The sequence below is a fragment of the Caretta caretta genome, chromosome 11 (assembly GCF_965140235.1).
Source record: "Caretta caretta isolate rCarCar2 chromosome 11, rCarCar1.hap1, whole genome shotgun sequence".
NCBI classification, from domain to species: Eukaryota; Metazoa; Chordata; order Testudines; family Cheloniidae; genus Caretta; species Caretta caretta.
Genome location: NC_134216.1, coordinates 19,633,458 through 19,652,254, shown reverse-complemented (window position 1 = coordinate 19,652,254; position 18,797 = coordinate 19,633,458). Strand labels below are relative to the sequence as shown.

Here is an 18,797-nt window from a genome sequence, read left to right as displayed (position 1 = left end):
GGATCCACTAATCCAGATGCTGGATTATCCAGCTTCAGCACCACCACTCAGTTAGTAAACAAAGATCCTTTAATGACGCTGCTGACCATCAGTTATCTTTCTCCCCGGGGTACCAGTCAAATTTTCCTATAGCCAATACATTCTAGCCTATTCTTTCCAAATACTTTCACAAACAAGACAGGAAGGTCGGGACTCAAATATCTGAGTCTCCAAAATCTAATTTCTTTGTCAAAAATTGATTTTTTTCTTCCTGCAGCTTTACCAATATAGGCATGAATTTGAAGAGCAGTGCACATTGAATATAGGACAGGGTTACTGCTAATTCAAATACAGTACAAGTCCTTTATACATTCCAGCTGGCTAACAAGTCCAAAGTGGCTGCTAATACCCTTCCTCATTTGCACAAATATGTATTTATCCTGCTGCATGACACCCCCTTGGGCAACATTTACGGTTTTTAAAGAGAGCAAGAGCTGCCTAAACAGGGATATGATCTCCCAAAAGGTTTTGATGCTGCTCTGGAAAAATGTAAAGGCCCATATAACGTATAGGATATATTCTGTTTTGAACAAAGAAAAGCTTGAATAAGTTCAGAAACTGGAGCTAAAGGTCAAATTCTGTTCTAAACTATGTTTGTGAAAGTCCAGAGAAACTCCACTGAACTCAGTGTAATTAGTCTGAATTTACACTGTTGTAACTTAGAACAGAATTTGCCACCAAATTTCTTATACTATGTACCATAAGGGAAATAAATGACTTATGATATTTAAGAATTTAGTTTCTTTCATATGTGTATGGAGGACAGATGTTTAAGAAAATATACTATAGATGCCAAAGTCTTTGGAAACAAGACCTAGTAGTGTGTTGGCAAGATAGTTCAGTAGTGTTCTTTGTCTAAATAGGGGCAGAGACAGGTGGGGAGAGAGAGAAAGAGTATGGTCAGAAATAGAGCTAGTCAAACAATTTTTCACAAAACTTTTCTCAATTGAAACTGAAACGTTTTCCAGAAACATATTGGTTTTGAATAAATTTGTGTCAGGAAAGTTTCTCCAGACCAAGATGGTGTTTCTGACAGAGAACAAACAAGAGAGAAGCTCCTGGACGAGACAATAGGTCAGTGATTAGGGCACCCACCTGAGATGTGGGAGACCCAAGCAGGCACTTGAAACTGGTTCTTCCATATCCCCAGTGTCTGCCCTAAGCACCAGGCTATATAGGCTATTGTTGGATCTTGTGCTCTCAATTTTTCCATTAAAATTTCTAAATGTCTTGATTTTGTTCTGCTTTGGAATGAAAACAAGTTTCAAAACCTGACTTTTTTTGCAAAATGGAATTGTTTTTTTTCCAGCCAACCCTTGAAATGAAGTTGCATTCTGGTGATAAGTTGAATCAAGATGTTGTAGTTAAATAAATGGATTCATCTTTACATTTTCACTTAAAAAAAAAAGTCCTATGATAGAGACACGCAAAAAAACCACAATACATTTGACAGTTTTTAATTAAGTCTTCCCTCAAAAACTCTATGGTTGGTTACAGTGCCTGAGATAATCTTCTCAGATGGCTGAATCTTTTCAGATCAAACATTGGATTCTTTGCACTGTGGAAACAAAGCCACAAACGTAGTCACAATCATCTCACAGAGCAGTTCACCACATCTGGAAGTTATGCAGAAAACACTGCTTCTAGTAACAATGCTGAGCACTTTTGGGGAAAGGCCTTAGCATATCACAATTATAAACTCTTTGGGGGCAGGAACCACCTTTTTGTTCTGTGTTTATATAGCATCTGGCAGAATGGGGTCCAGGTCCGAGAGTGGGCTCCTAGGTGCTACCAGAATACAAATCATAAAATTCAAGCACAATCACAGTTTTGAGGCTTATTGAATGTGGACATGCCCATTACGGTGGTTTTGTCAATGCAAGAAACTGTTGTGAGGGTAAGAAAGACAGCCAAAATGTTATGCTACTGTAGTCACTAAAACAGTTTCCTCACTTGATGTGACACATGCATTGCAAGATAATGAAGAACAAAGGAATCTTTGTGTGTTGGGAGAGCAAGGCTCCAGTCTCTTGGAACAAGAGAAGAAACAGTTGTATATGGACTAAACGAAGTCCTGTTTTTCTATAGTCAGAGGTATTTTTGCAGGCAGATAGGACATGCAATCTGCCATTAAAAAAGATTTGCTTTGGCTTTGTAAGTAAATAAGTCTAAACTGCAATGTTGTGTTGTTACTATCTTACCATCTCTGCTCAAAGCCATATTCTACAGGAGCAGTACACACTGCAGATAAGACGAGGATAAATTATTCATAATGCATCTTCATCTGCTCATTACTCTTCCAAAAGCGAAATAACTCACTCTCACCCCAACACCTGTCTGTCTGCTCAGAAGTTGCGACATTAATATTTTGGCTTTCCCCAACAAATCATAAGAAAGGTTGTGGATTGGTTTTGAGCAGAGGATTAAGCCATACGAGGAATGGGCTGACAAACTGTAGAACCTCGGAGTTACAAACACCAGAGGTACAAATCGAGCAGTCAATCACACGACTCATTTGGAACCGGAAGTACACAATCAGGCAGCAGCAGAGACCCAAAAATGCAAATACAAGACTGTCCTGTGTTAAACAAACTACTAAAAAAATAATGGGAAGTTAAAAAAAGATCTGACACGGTAAGGAAACGGTTTCTGTGTTTATTTCATTTAAATTAAAATGGTTAAAAGCAGCATTTTTCTTCTGCATAGTAAAGTTTCAAAGCTGTACTAAGACAAGGTTCAGTTGTAAATTTTTGAAAGAATGATCATAATGTTTCATTCAGAGTTAGGGACATTTCAGATTTACGAACAACCTCCATTCCCAAGGTGTTTGTAACTCTCAGGTTGGACTGTATTGATAAATAACTGAACCAACACCAAAAAATGGCCAAGTGGATTCAACAAATGGGGGTGGAAGGGTGAGGTGGGACTGCCGCTCTCCCTCCCCCCCCCCCGACCTGTGAGACAGGAGGAAGACTAAGTTTTTCTGAACTCATTCCAAGGGAGACTGGAGAGTGGGAGACAGTGTGTCTCCGTCACCACACATGATGGGCAGTGGTTTCACACCCAGAACCCTTCAGATCATGGGGGGACCCATAGGAGGCAAGGAATCTCCACACAGATACCCTGTGCTGACTCTGGGGCCCTCTGACTCCCTCCTCCAGCTTCCAGGCAGCATGACTCCAATGGAATCTATTAGCAGGCCACTGAGACATTTTTATCCTTACCCACAAACATACTTCTCCAGCTCAGTGGCAGCAAAAAAGTACACAGCTTCATGCTACTGATGAGATTCACAATATTTCTTTACCTTTCCAATTTATAGATCCCTGTAATAGACATTTTAGGATAACCTCTAACAACGTACCTTCCTTCAATTTGTGTTTCCCAGATTCTATCACACTTTGGACACAGTACACTTCCCGGACTTGTATCCCACCTCCACAAAGGGCTGTGTACTTATGTCGGCGAGGGTCCTGTCCATCAAGGAGGAGAGTAACTTGGCATGCTTTCCATTCGGAAGTCCTCCATGAAAACCTTTGAAAGAAAAATAGTGTGTGTAAAACAAGGTTTTATAGAAGACCATGGGGCAGTGGGTGGTTCTTTATATTACAAATTTGTTATTCTTTAGAATATTCTCTAGACTTTAATCTTTGTCTTCCTACTTCAAGACTTACCTTCCAGTGCCAGGCAATATATTAATACAGTACTTATGTAGAATTTTTCACACCTATGTATCAACAGAGATTAAGTGATTTGCTCCATACAGGAAGTAAGTGTGAAAGCTGGCTGTTAATCCTGCCTTCAGATCACAAGGCCATAACTCTCTGTCAATAACTAAGGACCTAACTGTGAGAGGTACTGAACACTTGTAAAGTCAGCAGAGTGCAGGAGGTCAGACTAGATGATCATAATGGTCCCTTCTGACTTTAATATCTATGAATCTATGAGTACCCAGTGTTCAAAGACATGTTGGGATTTGGCCTCTGATTGATAGCTTCATAAAGTTTTAGGGTTTATTGGGTACCTACCAACTGCTTCTAGAAGAGGACTGCAATACTTGAGTTAATTTCTCTTTCTTGAAGTTGTGACACACATCAGATTTAGATAAAAAGTATTTTCTCAGTACAGTTAATTTGTGTATAATAAAGAACATAAATACTTTGGAATTTTCTGTTCAGGAAAGGTTTAAATTCTTACACACAAATATGTAAGTGCCCCATAGACAAGCACCCAAATTTGAATTGGATACATCTGAGGATTTGTGTATTAGAATACACGGTGCAATTAGAGGTTAAAAATGGCTGATATGCCAAAAAAGAATTAATTAAAACTATGGAAAGGAAGAGAAACAAAAATCAGGTTTTTCCCATCTCGTCTACAAGTGTAAGGGATCCTTCAGAGGCACTGACAATCTGATCCAACGAACAGGACACCAGACTGAGAAACAATTGATTATCTGCAAAATGGAGAAAATACTTCCTCTCCTATGTGAAAAACTTTAACATCTACAGATAAAAAAGCCCTTTATAAATACCAAGTATTGTAATGTTTCTGTTGATGCGTGTTATTGTGTTATCATTCTCCTTAGAGTCTTCTGCAATGTTTTCTATTTCTTTCCTTTCTCCATATTCCCTCAGTCTCCAGATGGTCTTAATTTCTTAAAATATATGCAAAATAAGTTTCATCCCTTCCTTTGCCCCCAAAACAAAACACTCTCTCCGGTTATCTCAATTTCACTGGTTGTTAAATTTGCATGATATGTTTATCTTGTCACATAAATCATAAGAGCATGTATCTTTGGATGTCTTTTGTGGAGAAAGATTTCCAGCTTGAAATTCTGTGTGTTGTCTTTAGAAAATATTTGTAGGTAGGGTACAGATATTACAAGGAAACAAACTGCAAATTATTTGCAAAAAATAATAAATAATAATAATAATAATAAATTTTAAAAAAGTATCTGAGCACACTTCAACATTCTCTAAAAATTATATCTTGTTAATATCAGAGTCATTTCTAGCCTCAAAGCACTTATGAATTTTGTAATGTCTTCATGGAAGATGTTTGTGAATATTGCCAATTATTTCTAATTTACAGATTAGCTGTCTTGCTCTCTCTTAAATAATATGCAGTATATCTTGTGCACATTTGGATACATTCACAGGATTTATTACCATCAAAGAGGAATACAGTCTATACATGACATGCATGAAATAATTGTACTCCCATAATACACAAATTATAATGGAGAATTCTTCTGTACAGAAGTTCCTTTTGTAGGTTATCACAGCTTTTCTAATATTCAGTATTAATGCAGGTCTCCAATTTTCATATGAAGACACTTAACTGAACAAGGTAATCTACCACATTTCTCCTCACAGCAGATTAAAATATATCTTTTAGAGTATACAGGACCCAGTTTTCAAAACTGGATGCCTAAAGATAGGTATATATAAGTCCTTATTTCATCATCTAAATACTTGTTTTAGGCACTTACGCACTGATTTAAATCAGGGTAATTTTAGGTTTTACCAAGTGTGAAGATTGGACACCTCCCCAACCCCCAGGGATTGGCCTTCAGAGGTGAGAGTACCTGCACCTCCCAGTCAGTATGAGCTCTGGATATTTGGACCTTCTGAAAATCAGGCCATTAGCATTCAAAATTATACAACATAATTAAATGTATCTCAGTTCAAACATAATTAAACCTCATCTGTCTACAAGGCTGAAAAATCCCCTTAGAATTGCAGTATACAGAATAACGGGTTATTCTGCTGCTGAGCAATTCTTAACTAACAGCAACCATGTGCTGTAGTCATTGCCTGTTTATCAACAGAAAAACCTTAAAGTAGAGGGTAAAAACATATCAATTCAATGGTCTTGTTTTTATCAGTCAGATAGGCCCTATGATGCAATAAGAGTTTACGAAAAGCAAAATCCTACTCGTGTATTAGTTAATTTAAATATACACACTGGCTGTCACTTAAAAAAAAACTATACAGAGAGATATTGGATACACTACAGTTATCTACTGTATCACCTACTGTACAGCAGAATTTCCCTGCACTTAATGTAGGGAGGGTCTGAATGAGCTCTCCCCTAACAACTAGCGATGAATGGGGGGGGGGGATTTCAGGAGAAGACCATTTTTGCATAGACACACATACTCTGCCCAGGTGAGCAGCAGATAAAGCTGCTGTGCCAAAATGATCATGTAACACAAAAACCAGGGGTCACCCAATGAAATTAATAGGTTTGTTTAGAACAAACAAAAGGAAATACTACTTCACACACCATCATTTGCACAGTCAACCTGTGGAACTCATTGCCAGGGGGTGTTATGAAGGCCAAAATTATAATTGGGTTCAAAAAAGAATTAGATAAGTTCCTAGAGGATAGGTCCATCAATAGCTATTAGACAAGATGAGTGGGGATGCAACATCAAACTCTGTGTGTCCCTAGCCTCTGATTGCCAGAAAGTGGGAGTGGATAACAGACGTGGATCACTCAATGATTTCCTGTTCTGTTCATTCCCTCTGAAGCACTTATTATGGCCACTGTCGGAAGACAGGATACTGGACTAGATGGACTGTTGGTCTGACTCAGTGTGGCCGTCCTTATGTGGATCTCAACACACTTCAGTAGAAATAAAATATAAATACTTTAAATATGACATTGAATATTTTTGCAGCTCTAGTAACACTTGAATTGGGTCACTTAAAGACGATAAAGTCATTGCGGAGAAACTAAATGAATTCTTTGCTTCAGTCTTCACGGCTGAGGATGTTAGGGAGATTCCCAAACCTGAGCCATCTTTTGTAGGTGACAAATCTGAGGAATTGTCACAGATTGAAGTGTCACTAGAGGAGGTTTTGGAAACCAGATGGCATTCACCCAAGAGTTCTGAAAGAACTCAAGTGTGAAATTGTGGAACTATTAACTATGGTTTTGTAACCTGTCCTTTAAATCAGCTTCTGTACCCAAATGACTGGAAGATAGGTAATGTAATGCCAATATTTAAAAAGGGCTCTAGAAGTGATCTTGGCAATTACAGACCGGGAAGTCTAATGTCAGTACCGGGCAAATTAGTTGAAACAATAGTAAAGAATAAAATTGTCAGACACATAGAAGAACATAAAATTGTTGGGAAAAAGTCAACCTGGTTTCTGTAAAGGGAAATCATGTCTTATTAGAGTTCTTTGATACAGTCTCCCAGTCTGACAACAAACTATTGATAACTACTCTGAGTATGTTTTTTTCACCTAGTTGTACACCCACCTTATAGTAATTTTACCTAGACCATATTTCCTTAGTTTGCTTATGGGAATATCATGTGATACCATGTAAAAGCCTTATTAAAGTCCAGATATAACATGTCTACTGCTTTCCCTCATCCACGCTGCTGGTTATCCTATCAAAAAAGGAAATTAGGTTGATTTGGCATGATTTGTTTTGTTTTTGACAAATCCATGTTGGCTATTACTTGTCACCTTATTTTCCTCTAGGTTCTTACAAACTGATTGTTTAACAGTTTGTTCCACTATCTTTTCAGGTATTGAAGTTAGGCTGACTAGTCCATAATTCCCTGGGTCCTATTTGTTCCCCTTTTTAGAGATAGGTACTATGTTTGCCCTTCTCTAGTCCTCTGGGACCTCACCAGTCGTCCATGAGTTCTCAAAGATAATTGCTAAAGGTTTAGCGATTGCTTCAGCTACTTCCTTAAATACTCTAGGGTAAATTTTGTCAGGCCCTGAGAACCTCTTCATAGAATCATAGAATCATAGAATATAAGGGTTGGAAGGGACCCCAGAAGGTCATCTAGTCCAACCCCCTGCTCGAAGCAGGACCAATTCCCAGTTAAATCATCCCAGCCAGGGCTTTGTCAAGCCTGACCTTAAAAACCTCTAAGGAAGGAGATTCTACCACCTCCCTAGGTAACGCATTCCAGTGTTTCACCACCCTCCTAGTGAAAAAGTTTTTCCTAATATCCAATCTAAACCTCCCCCACTGCAGCTTGAGACCATTACTCCTCGTTCTGTCATCTGATACCATTGAGAACAGTCTAGAGCCATCCTCTTTGGAACCCCCTTTCAGGTAGTTGAAAGCAGCTATCAAATCCCCCCTCATTCTTCTCTTCTGCAGGCTAAACAATCCCAGCTCCCTCAGCCTCTCCTCATAACTCATGTGTTCCAGACCCCTAATCATTTTTGTTGCCCTTCGCTGGACTCTCTCCAATTTATCCACATCCTTCTTGAAGTGTGGGGCCCAAAACTGGACACAGTACTCCAGATGAGGCCTCACCAATGTCGAATAGAGGGGAACGATCATGTCCCTCGATCTGCTCGCTATGCCCCTACTTATACATCCCAAAATGCCATTGGCCTTCTTGGCAACAAGGGCACACTGCTGACTCATATCCAGCTTCTCGTCCACTGTCACCCCTAGGTCCTTTACCGCAGAACTGCTGCCTAGCCATTCGGTCCCTAGTCTGTAGCTGTGCATTGGGTTCTTCCGTCCTAAGTGCAGGACCCTGCACTTATCCTTATTGAACCTCATCAGATTTCTTTTGGCCCAATCCTCCAATTTGTCTAGGTCCTTCTGTATCCTATCCCTCCCCTCCAGCGTATCTACCACTCCTCCCAGTTTAGTATCATCCGCAAATTTGCTGAGAGTGCAATCCACACCATCTTCCAGATCATTTATGAAGATATTGAACAAAACCGGCCCCAGGACCGACCCTTGGGGCACTCCACTTGATACCGGCTGCCAACTAGACATGGAGCCATTGATAACTACCCGTTGAGCCCGACAATCTAGCCAGCTTTCTACCCACCTTATAGTGCATTCATCCAGCCCATACTTCCTTAACTTGCTGACAAGAATACTGTGGGAGACCGTGTCAAAAGCTTTGCTAAAGTCAAGAAACAATACATCCACTGCTTTCCCTTCATCCACAGAACCAGTAATCTCATCATAAAAGGCGATTAGATTAGTCAGGCATGACCTTCCCTTGGTGAATCCATGCTGGCTGTTCCTGATCACTTTCCTCTCATGCAAGTGCTTCAGGATTGATTCTTTGAGGACCTGCTCCATGATTTTTCCAGGGACTGAGGTGAGGCTGACTGGCCTGTAGTTCCCAGGATCCTCCTTCTTCCCTTTTTTAAAGATTGGCACTACATTAGCCTTTTTCCAGTCATCCGGGACTTCCCCCGTTCGCCACGAGTTTTCAAAGATAATGGCCAATGGCTCTGCAATCACAGCCGCCAATTCCTTCAGCACTCTCGGATGCAACTCGTCCGGCCCCATGGACTTGTGCACGTCCAGCTTTTCTAAATAGTCCCTAACCACCTCTATCTCCACAGAGGGCTGGCCATCTCTTCCCCATTTTGCGATGCCCAGCACTGCAGTCTGGGAGCTGACCTTGTTAGTGAAAACAGAGGCAAAAAAAGCATTGAGTACATTAGCTTTTTCCACATCCTCTGTCACTAGGTTGCCTCCCTCATTCAGTAAGGGGCCCACACTTTCCTTGGCTTTCTTCTTGTTGCCAACATACCTGAAGAACCCTTCTTGTTACTCTTGACATCTCTGGCTAGCTGCAGCTCTAGGTGCGATTTGGCCCTCCTGATATCATTCATCTCTTTAGCCGATCGGATTGATTCTCTTTGTATGTATAAACAGTTTTACAACGCTGTATTCCCTTTAATTGATTTATTCCTGATTTAAACCAGGTAAATGAAAGAAGAATCAGCTTGTGTGTTTAAATTTGCCAAGCATTTGAAAAAATCCCAAGGTATGAATAACTAATAGCAAAACAGAAAAGTACACACAAAGCTTTATAACACTTAACGCTGCTTTAATATTTTCCTTTTCACATTTAAACTATTGATTTTAGGAAGGTATTTTAAATTTTAACTGTAAAGTGAAAAGCTCTTCATACTTTAGTGTCCAGGGCATGTGTGGAAACTGGGGACCTATAACTTATAATGGTCTTACCAAAAAGTCTCCTTTAGAAAAACTAGTTTTCTGGAGCTGATGGTAGTGAGTTCTTTCCTCCAAGCTTTGCTCTAATTAGACAGATGGGGATTTACATAATAATGGCAGGGATGGGAAACTAGGCTACAGACACACCTCTCTTTAATTCCTCATCAACCAGCAGTTGGTGTATTTCAATCAGGTATCAACTGAAACAACTGTACACAGAGCATAAAATCAGCAGGACAATCTCTCATTTTTTTGACTTTGAAATTGATGTGCATTTAGGTGGAAGAGTAAAAATCAGTATATGAGAGCTTGTTTGTTGGATCCAATCAAGTAACTGAATTTTTTTTTCAATCCCCCCCTCTCCTGCTGGGGGCACAGAGCTGATCAGCAATTGGCTGACTTTGAAGGAACTCAATTGTGATCCTATTAATGACACTTGCACAGGTTTAGCCTTTCCAAGAGGATGAGCAGCTTGCAGAGTTCCCACTCACCACCCCATCCACCAGAGGCTTTTTGGCTGCAATATGGAGTCAGCAATTGTGGGGACAAAGTGTCTCCTTGTGGGAGGAGCTTGGAAGTCATTAAGGTCAAAGCCATGCTGTTCCCTCCCACCAGTCCCTATTTACCCATGAGGATGTTCTTTTCTACAGAGAGAGAAGAAACAGTCATCCAAGATGAGCTTGCACTGCTCTCTCCCTGTTGTGGACCCTTTCAGGTTTTCCGGAGCCAATTAACAGACAGCCATGGACACCTGCCCCCACCTCCATGAAGAAGTCAGAGAGGCTCTGTGTTGCACAGGAGCTCTCTTTCCTCACCCACAAAGCCACGGATTCTGCCCCTAGTTCTGGCCTCTATGTGGCAACTAAGCCACAGTCCCTGAGTGGGGGAGCTTTCCATGGAGTCTAGCTGGGCCGTGGAGCACAGCAGCATGAGGATTACCTTCAGGAGTCTATATAATAAGATTCCAGGATTGTCGTTGTCTAAGTCACTCTGAAGCCAAAGATGTCCGAGTCAGTGCGAAGCAATGGAAGTGGCTAAAGGCATGGTTGAATGCGCTTTCTGTTCAGTCATCACTGGGATTCAGAGTCTGGTACCACCCAATTTTTAAGTTCTCAGCCATTTTGACTTTACATATTATACCCAGGCAACAATGAGACATGTATCTATGCCATTCCAAGAATCCTAGACCATTGTGATATCAGAGGTAATTCAACCAACCACCAGTCTCGCGCTCCAGCTAAGTTTCATTCAAGAGTTTCAGACAGTGGATTACTTGGTCCAGTTGCCACACCCGTGTGCCCAGCTGACACCCCCACAAATCAACACAAATTGCCCAGCACAACTCCCTAGACACAAATCAACACAACCACCAACACAACAGACAAAATAATTCCTAACACATACTGCCCTTCAACATATCATGCCCCCTCATTCACCACCCGCACAAATCCATACAGTTCTCCCAGCATACCACACCCCCACATAAATCAACATAATCAGCACATACACAATAACCTCGAACATTACTCTGAAGACCAGAATGTCTGAGTCTGTGTGAAGCACTGGAAACAACTACAAGCATAGCTGAGAGCTTTTTTGTGTTTAGAGGATTACTGAGATTCATGGTGTGTTACCTTTCAATTTTTAAGATCTCAGCCATTTATGAATTGCACCCGTGCAGCAGCATGGGCTTCCAGCTACTAATACAGGAATAAGTTCACATTTATACTTAAAAAAAAATCTTTGAATCACTAATCTTCTTGCGAAAATAAGGAGAGAGGGTGCAGAGAGACAGGAATAAATTTGACCCTCATTATCAAAGAGCTCTGCTTGTTCCCAACAAATAGGCAAACAGGGCTTTGCATTCCACTTGAAAAGGTGCTGATAAAAGCATGTAATATACCTGGGGCATGGATGCAGAAGTTCTTTTCCTCCTATGTTGCAGGCCTCCTTCTCTTCTAGCTCAGGGCACTCCTTCCCAGTGCCTACTGCGATGTACTTTACGCTCCTGTGTCTGCTTCGGAATCCTGGTGAGAGATCCCCCGAGTGACAAGTCTTTGAGCAGGTGCTCCATACAGACCAAATTGATGTCTCGCAATCTTTAGGCATGACACATGACTGAAAGGTTGGTGGGATGGTTTCTTGCATACAAAGGCTGTGATGAGAAAATGGTAAAAAAGAGTAGAAGAGTTCTTGTTTGTTGCTGGATTTAAATTTTTCTACAGTCCCCTCCCACCTCACTGCCCTCCCTCCCCCCCCAAAATTATATACTATAAACCAGGTTCTGATCTCACTTCCACCAGTGCAAATCCAGAGGAATTTCAGTTAAGTTAATGGAGTTATACCAGGGCAAAAGTGGTGTAAATGAAAGGTGAATCAGGTGCAATAGCATAATTAATCTGCCATGTTTTAGGAAAGATTGTATTTAGATTTTTTTATGCTAAAATATCTTGCCCAGTATATGTCCAGCTCACCTCCTGAGTTAGAACAGATTCAAAAAGCAGTACAGTGATGATATACTCTGCAAACTTCTTTTTATGAGCTGGATCAAGCCAGTACTTCACAGTCTATCCAGGACAAAAAGCAAAACAAAAAACACAGAATATTGCAGAATTGCTGTCACTATAAACAGCTCACGTCACCACATTCTTTCTGTTGGATATCCAAGAGTCCAAGTGAGTCAGGAGTTGTAATAGTTCCTGCTGAACAACACTTCTCTGAGAGACTGGAGGGAGCTCAACATCTTTAGGATGAAGCAATAAAATTAGGTTTTTAACCCTGTGATTCTGGGATCACACCAAGAAGTAGCGTGACATGCTAACCAAAAACATATTCGTTCTATTAGACATTCTAGCTTTGCCTTCTCTTGGCTAGATTAAAACCACTAAATTAAATATTTCTATATCCACAGAGTGATTCCAAAGCCAAAAGAAAGTAAAAAGCTCCTGGAATTTTGCAGCTGGATTCTGTGGATCTGATTCTCCACTATTTTCTCCTTTTGTCATTTATACCTGTGCAAAATCATTGTGAAGTGCTTGCTCACTTTACAGAAGTTATGCCAGGTGACCGTGGAGAAGCAGGTCTTAAGAGTTTACAGCTGCAGACAGCTTTATGTTAGAATGACCCAAGAGTACCTCAACAAAAAAAACAAAAAGCAAATAATCCCTGAAGTACAGCATTCAAACAGATTTCCAAAAATACATAAGCTTGATTACTTCAGGCAAGTAACTTCTTACAGCAAAAACAACGAGGAGTCCTCATTACACCTTAGAGACTAACAAAATTTGTTTTTGCTGATACAGACTAATATGGCTACCACTATGAAACTTCTTACAGTAGGCAGACTCAAGTCAAGTGCCCATTTTCTCTCCGATTAAATATCCCAATGCTAGCTACAGGAGCACACGTATGCAGGTAGCTACCTGATCAATTTCCTTTTTTCTTCTGCTCAGTGCCATATAGTAGAACTACAAAAAAGAACCTGCAGAAAACAACCATTCCTGCTCCACCCCTTTACAGTCTCACCTCCTCCACAGAAATCTGCAGTTCAGCCACAGAGCCATCAATGGCCCTCCAGAATAGAAGAAAACCCCTTTCCCACCTTCCAGGTCCCATAGCAACTGGTGCAATGGGAAGGTGGAAGGGGTAAAATGAAAAAGGATGTAGTGACTTAGGGACAGAGGTTTCACCCAGGAGACACCAAGGAAGTGGAGATGGGGGTGGAGAAGATAGAGCCAGCAGGGAAAGAAAATTGTCTGGGATGGGGAGTCCCAGGGAAAGAGAGAGTAAGCAGGTATTTGCCCAGACTTGTAAATGTCCATGACTAATTTGCAAGGTTGGTATGAAACTATTACAAATGTAGCGCAGCTAAGTGCAGACTTCTCCTTTGTAATTTTATTCTTTTTCAGCCCCCAATGGCTCACAGTCAGGATTTTACCAAATGCAAAGAGCAAAGTGTGTAACTCTTAAAAGGTGAGAAATGTCAAGGGATCAGTTATTGAATCTCTTTTAGATTACTTACTAACACAGTGAAACTAACCGTGGCCTACTGTACAGAAAATACATCAGGGCACATGCTTTCATTCAGGGCTCTTTACTAGAAACTGGATACTTATAAAACTAATATAGAAGTGATCCTTTAACATGATTCTTCGTGATCTAAAATGTCCTAGGTGCCTGACAGTACACAAGAGACCCCTGTCCTGGAAACTTAGAGTCCAGTATCAGACATGTGACAACTAATGGGAAATAAAGCAGAAAGAAGGGTTTGTGAGAGGGAGGACAAGAGTTACATCAATAGCTATTTAGATTGCAAGCTGTTTAGGGCAAGGACCTTCTCTTTGTTTGTATAATGGGTTAGGTGCTATCATAATACAAGTAAATACTAAGATCATACAGTTACTCAGCAATGTATGGTGGACAATTTTAAAAAATATGTAACATCTCTTTTGAGTCTCCCAGTAGAAGTAGGTCTCAAGGAAGAATCCAATAAGAAGAAAGTAGTGGTTTGGTGGACCAGCTCAGGCCACAAAACAGGAAGTAGAATGGGAGAGAAAAAGAAGAGATGGTTGTGGGAGAAGGAGAGAAAGCAGGAGGACAGGGGGAGCATATAGGCTGTGACCTTTGGTGGAGTGGCTCAGTCCTGGGGGTGCGGGGGATTAGGCTCTGGCTCCTTGTTAATATACTTTCCGCCAACATACCCCAGTAAAAAATAATGTGACCTGTGGAACGTTTTGGGGGCCAGTTGCACAGGCATTCCACGTGGAATGCCAGTGTGGAGAACAAGGAGAGCAGGATTTTTTTTTTTTTTTGCTCACTACAAACTGCTTTCTACTTTCTTGCAAAACCCTTTTTCCCTTCAATATAAACCCATATTCTCCCCCATGGACCCCAAAGCATGATTCAATTGAATACATACATGAAAAATACTTTCTAGCCAAAGGTAAACCTGCGTTACGGACTATGGATAGTCAAATCCCTCCCTTACTGCAAAGCTGGCACAAACGAGCACTCTGTATCAGATGACAGAACGAGGAGTAATGGTCTCAAGCTGCAGTGGGGGAGGTTTAGATTGGATATTAGGAAAAACTTTTTCACTATGAGGGTGGTGAAACACTGGAATGCGTTACCTAGGGAGGTGGTAGAATCTCCTTCCTTAGAGGTTTTTAAGGTCAGGCTTGACAAAGCCCTGGCTGGGATGATTTAACTGGGAATTGGTCCTGCTTTGAGCAGGGGGTTGGACTAGATGACCTTCTGGGGTCCCTTCCAACCCTTATATTCTATGATTCTATGATTCTATGATTCTGTGTTTATTTCACACACACACCCAAGAATTTTTACCCTGACATACACATTTTTCTTTCTCTCTGAAGATTTCTTTACACTTCTAGTCACTCACTTCTCTTCATTTCCCACCCCCACCCCCTCTTTTTTCCCCCAGCTCTGCCCACTCTCTACACTTATTAAAGTAAGAATCTGAGATGGACTTTTGAACCCACCGTATTTAACTATGATGGTCAAGTGATTGAAGCATGGGACTGGGAACCACAGACTTGTGAATTCTAATTCCAGGTCTGATCCTCATTCCCTCTGTCATGGAGGGCAAGTCACTACCACCTGTGTCACAGTCTCCCTATCTGTAAAATAGGGATACTACCCTCTTCAGTGAGGTGGAGGGAAGGGGGGTGGAACATGCTCAGAAAGCCATTTGAAGAGGCAGAGCACTTTAGCCAGAGCCCAGCTTTATGTAGCCATGAACACTACATTCCTAAAAATACTCTGAAAGCTGTATTAGTAACATTACAACACTTTAAATAAGCGTAGCACTTACATGGGCAGAGGTTTGTGCATTCCTGTCTGCAACTTTTGCCCTTACCAGCAAACATAATGCCTCTTTTCTACCTTTATTACCTGCTGCCAGTCATAGGGCACACATAGCTATGCAGTTCTTGCACTATACTTAGATTTGACTCGTAACCAGGAGACAGTTTGAAGGACTTTGATAGGAAACAAACGCAGGGGGGAAAGATGGATATGTAGGCTGTGCATTAGAACTACCAATTATTTTGCAGAATATAGGATAATTTAAAAACATTCAAAGAGCAGCTGGCTCCTGTAACCTATAGTTGCCATCCTGAGACAAACGAAGTTTGGAAGGGCCCTCACCACAATGAGGACAAATCCTGGTCCCATTGAAGTCAATAAGAGCATTGTCATTGTGAGTGCTCTGCACATTTGAAAATAGGGCCACTTAGAGGCTGACCTAGCTGCCATTGAAGTCAATAGCAAAATTCCCATTGATTTTCTTGAATTTGATTTGGTCTTTATATATTGCCCAAATATGGCTTTAGGGGCCTAACTTTAAGCACCAACATTTGAAATTGTTTAATGTCAACCCTTCTGTGTCTTACTTTCCTCACCTATAAAATTAGGAAACTACTTCCTTACCTCTGGGGTGTTGTGAGGGTGAATTAATTAGTGCGTAGAAACATTAAATGCAACATATTGTTATCCTAAGCAAAGACTGTAAATGAGCTAAACATGCAAACTTAGGCACTCAGATATCAGGATGATTGCGGTATAAAAACCTGACTGGAAAGCGTTGACAACACTATGGGATAGTTCTCTCTTGTCCAATGGGGCCTAGGATGAGAACTCCATAACAATATTTAATTTTAGATATAGTAGGTGTTGGGATCTAAGTTATGGGAGGTGTAATATTTACTCACTAACCCCCTCCATCATGACCTTTAACCATCAGCACAGGTACAAAATGTCAATACATTTTAACCATGGATTGGCAAATCATATCCAAACAGCTTCGGAGCTTATCCCCACCCTAACCATTTTTAATCTTTTTCTTTGTAGTATTAGGCTAGGCAGACTGCCTTATTTCCCTGTTACTAGTTTATCTATACATTGCTCAGGACATTAGTAAGACAGTGTGCAACATATTGTTTAAAAACCTTCCTAATTTCTAATAGATAAGGAGCTAGTGAAAGTAAATTACTGGCCAATCTGATTACACTGGGAAATTTCAGCGGATCTCAACATGGCTAATAGGGCACCTGATACCAACATTTTAAAGCGAGTGTCATCTGAAACTAGCCTTACATACAGCTGTGTACCCGCATTCTATTTTGGGGGGTTTATAGCTGTAACTGAGATTAGAATCTGCGGCAAAAAACTGGATTGAACAAGTTAATGTAAAGCAAGTAAACAGCCCTGAATGGTGTCAAAGAACTGGATTTTCTTTTCATTTTAATATTGCGAGTGAGCAAAGGTAGTGAAAAATAGATACATACACATACACATACTCTGGGCAATGTTACCTCATAACATCTACTCCCCAGCCGATTCCTATGTGCAACAACCCACTAAAATGTGAGTCTCACAGGTTTGTATCTGTTAGCTCAGAGACCTGAAGTCAAAATGATTGTGGCAGTGTCACCCAAAACCAAATGTAAAAACATGCTCTTTCCTCTTGGACAAAAGCTCAGACGCAGTCTTATGTATTCCAGATGTATCTGGGGCAAACTCACACAAGTAAAGACTAGACATGCAAGTCTTTGCTGTTAAGTTTGCTGAGCCTGTGAGCCAAAGATGCGATTTCACTGCCCAAATGAAAAGGATGTTTGGGAGACCTAGGTTCAAATTCCAATCCTAGCTCACTCAGGGTTCCAAAATGGGAATAAGAAAATGGCTTGGGAAAAGACTGAGCACATAAAGCTTTGTCTAGGCTGAAACCACCTCCAGAAATGTTCACTATTATGACAGCACAAGCATTGACCTGTTAAAATGAAAAATGTACTCACAATTCTATTTAAGCTATCTAGGCAGGCATTTATCTCACAGTCATAATCACTATGGTAGCTGGGACCAAGTTTTTCAAAAATGAGTTTCTAAAGTTGGGTTCTGAAATCCAGGTTAGCCTGCTAAAATTGTTTGGCCTGATTTTCAAAAGTGCTGAGTACATTCAGTAGGAACTGAGCATGTCCAGCACTTCTGAAAATTAGACCAGATCTACTTAGGAACCTAAAATGGATTTAGGAGCCTAACTTTAGGCACCAATTTTTGAAAATCTTGATTTAGGATTGTCTAAATCTGTCTGATCTACCTAACTCAACAGAATGAGTAGATCTTGGCCCAGTCTCCTATAGGTTTGCTCAGATGTGACAATGCAGAAACCACCAACATAAGAAGTGCCAGCATATACATTCTGGTGACTCACACAGAGGTTTCTATTTAAACACATAGCAAACTCTGCAGACTCTTTGGAAAAACAAAATGGAAATGCTCTTGAAATCCCTGAAATAAAAGAATGCATGATGTTTGATTTCAGAGTGATCCTTTTCAGGCCGTAATTATTAAAATGCTTCCACAAAAGATTGAGGTCTGGCCGCCCTTCCAATACCTTCAACTCCCCACAAAGTAATTCTAGCTTAGAGCTTTTCTTTTTTTGCAAGGGTGGTGCATTTTGCTCATGCACTTGTGGCTGAAACAGTCAAATGAATCCCTGTAGGGTGCAGGTTTTTTTAACTGAATACCTTATGCAGGGGATTCTTCTCACACAATGCTTCATGCTGGACAGAGGAGGTTCTTTCAGCTGGCTTCTGTTATGTTAGTTAACAACAATTAATGCAAAAATAAAAGCAGGTTTGAGGCAAGTAAGTTTCATACCATTGCTAGCCATCTCAAAAGGGCAGGCAGCTTCTATTAGTATGAACCATAAGCTTATTGGCTAAGAAGCCAAAATGAATTCCCCTCAGTAATCCTGCAGC

General features: G+C 40.7%; 1 protein-coding gene across 2 annotated transcripts in view; it reads right to left on the bottom strand.

Annotated features, from left to right (window-relative positions):
• Window positions 1-18,797, bottom strand: part of THSD7B (thrombospondin type 1 domain containing 7B) — a 536,363-nt gene that overhangs the window by 305,835 nt on the left and 211,731 nt on the right. For both annotated transcript variants that reach the window (XM_075117806.1, XM_048870341.2), the window contains 2 exons: window positions 11,921-12,172; window positions 3,404-3,573 (listed from right to left, as the gene is read on the bottom strand). In XM_075117806.1, coding sequence (XP_074973907.1) covers window positions 3,404-3,573; window positions 11,921-12,172 — 422 coding nt within the window. The remainder of the gene's footprint in view (window positions 1-3,403; window positions 3,574-11,920; window positions 12,173-18,797) is intronic.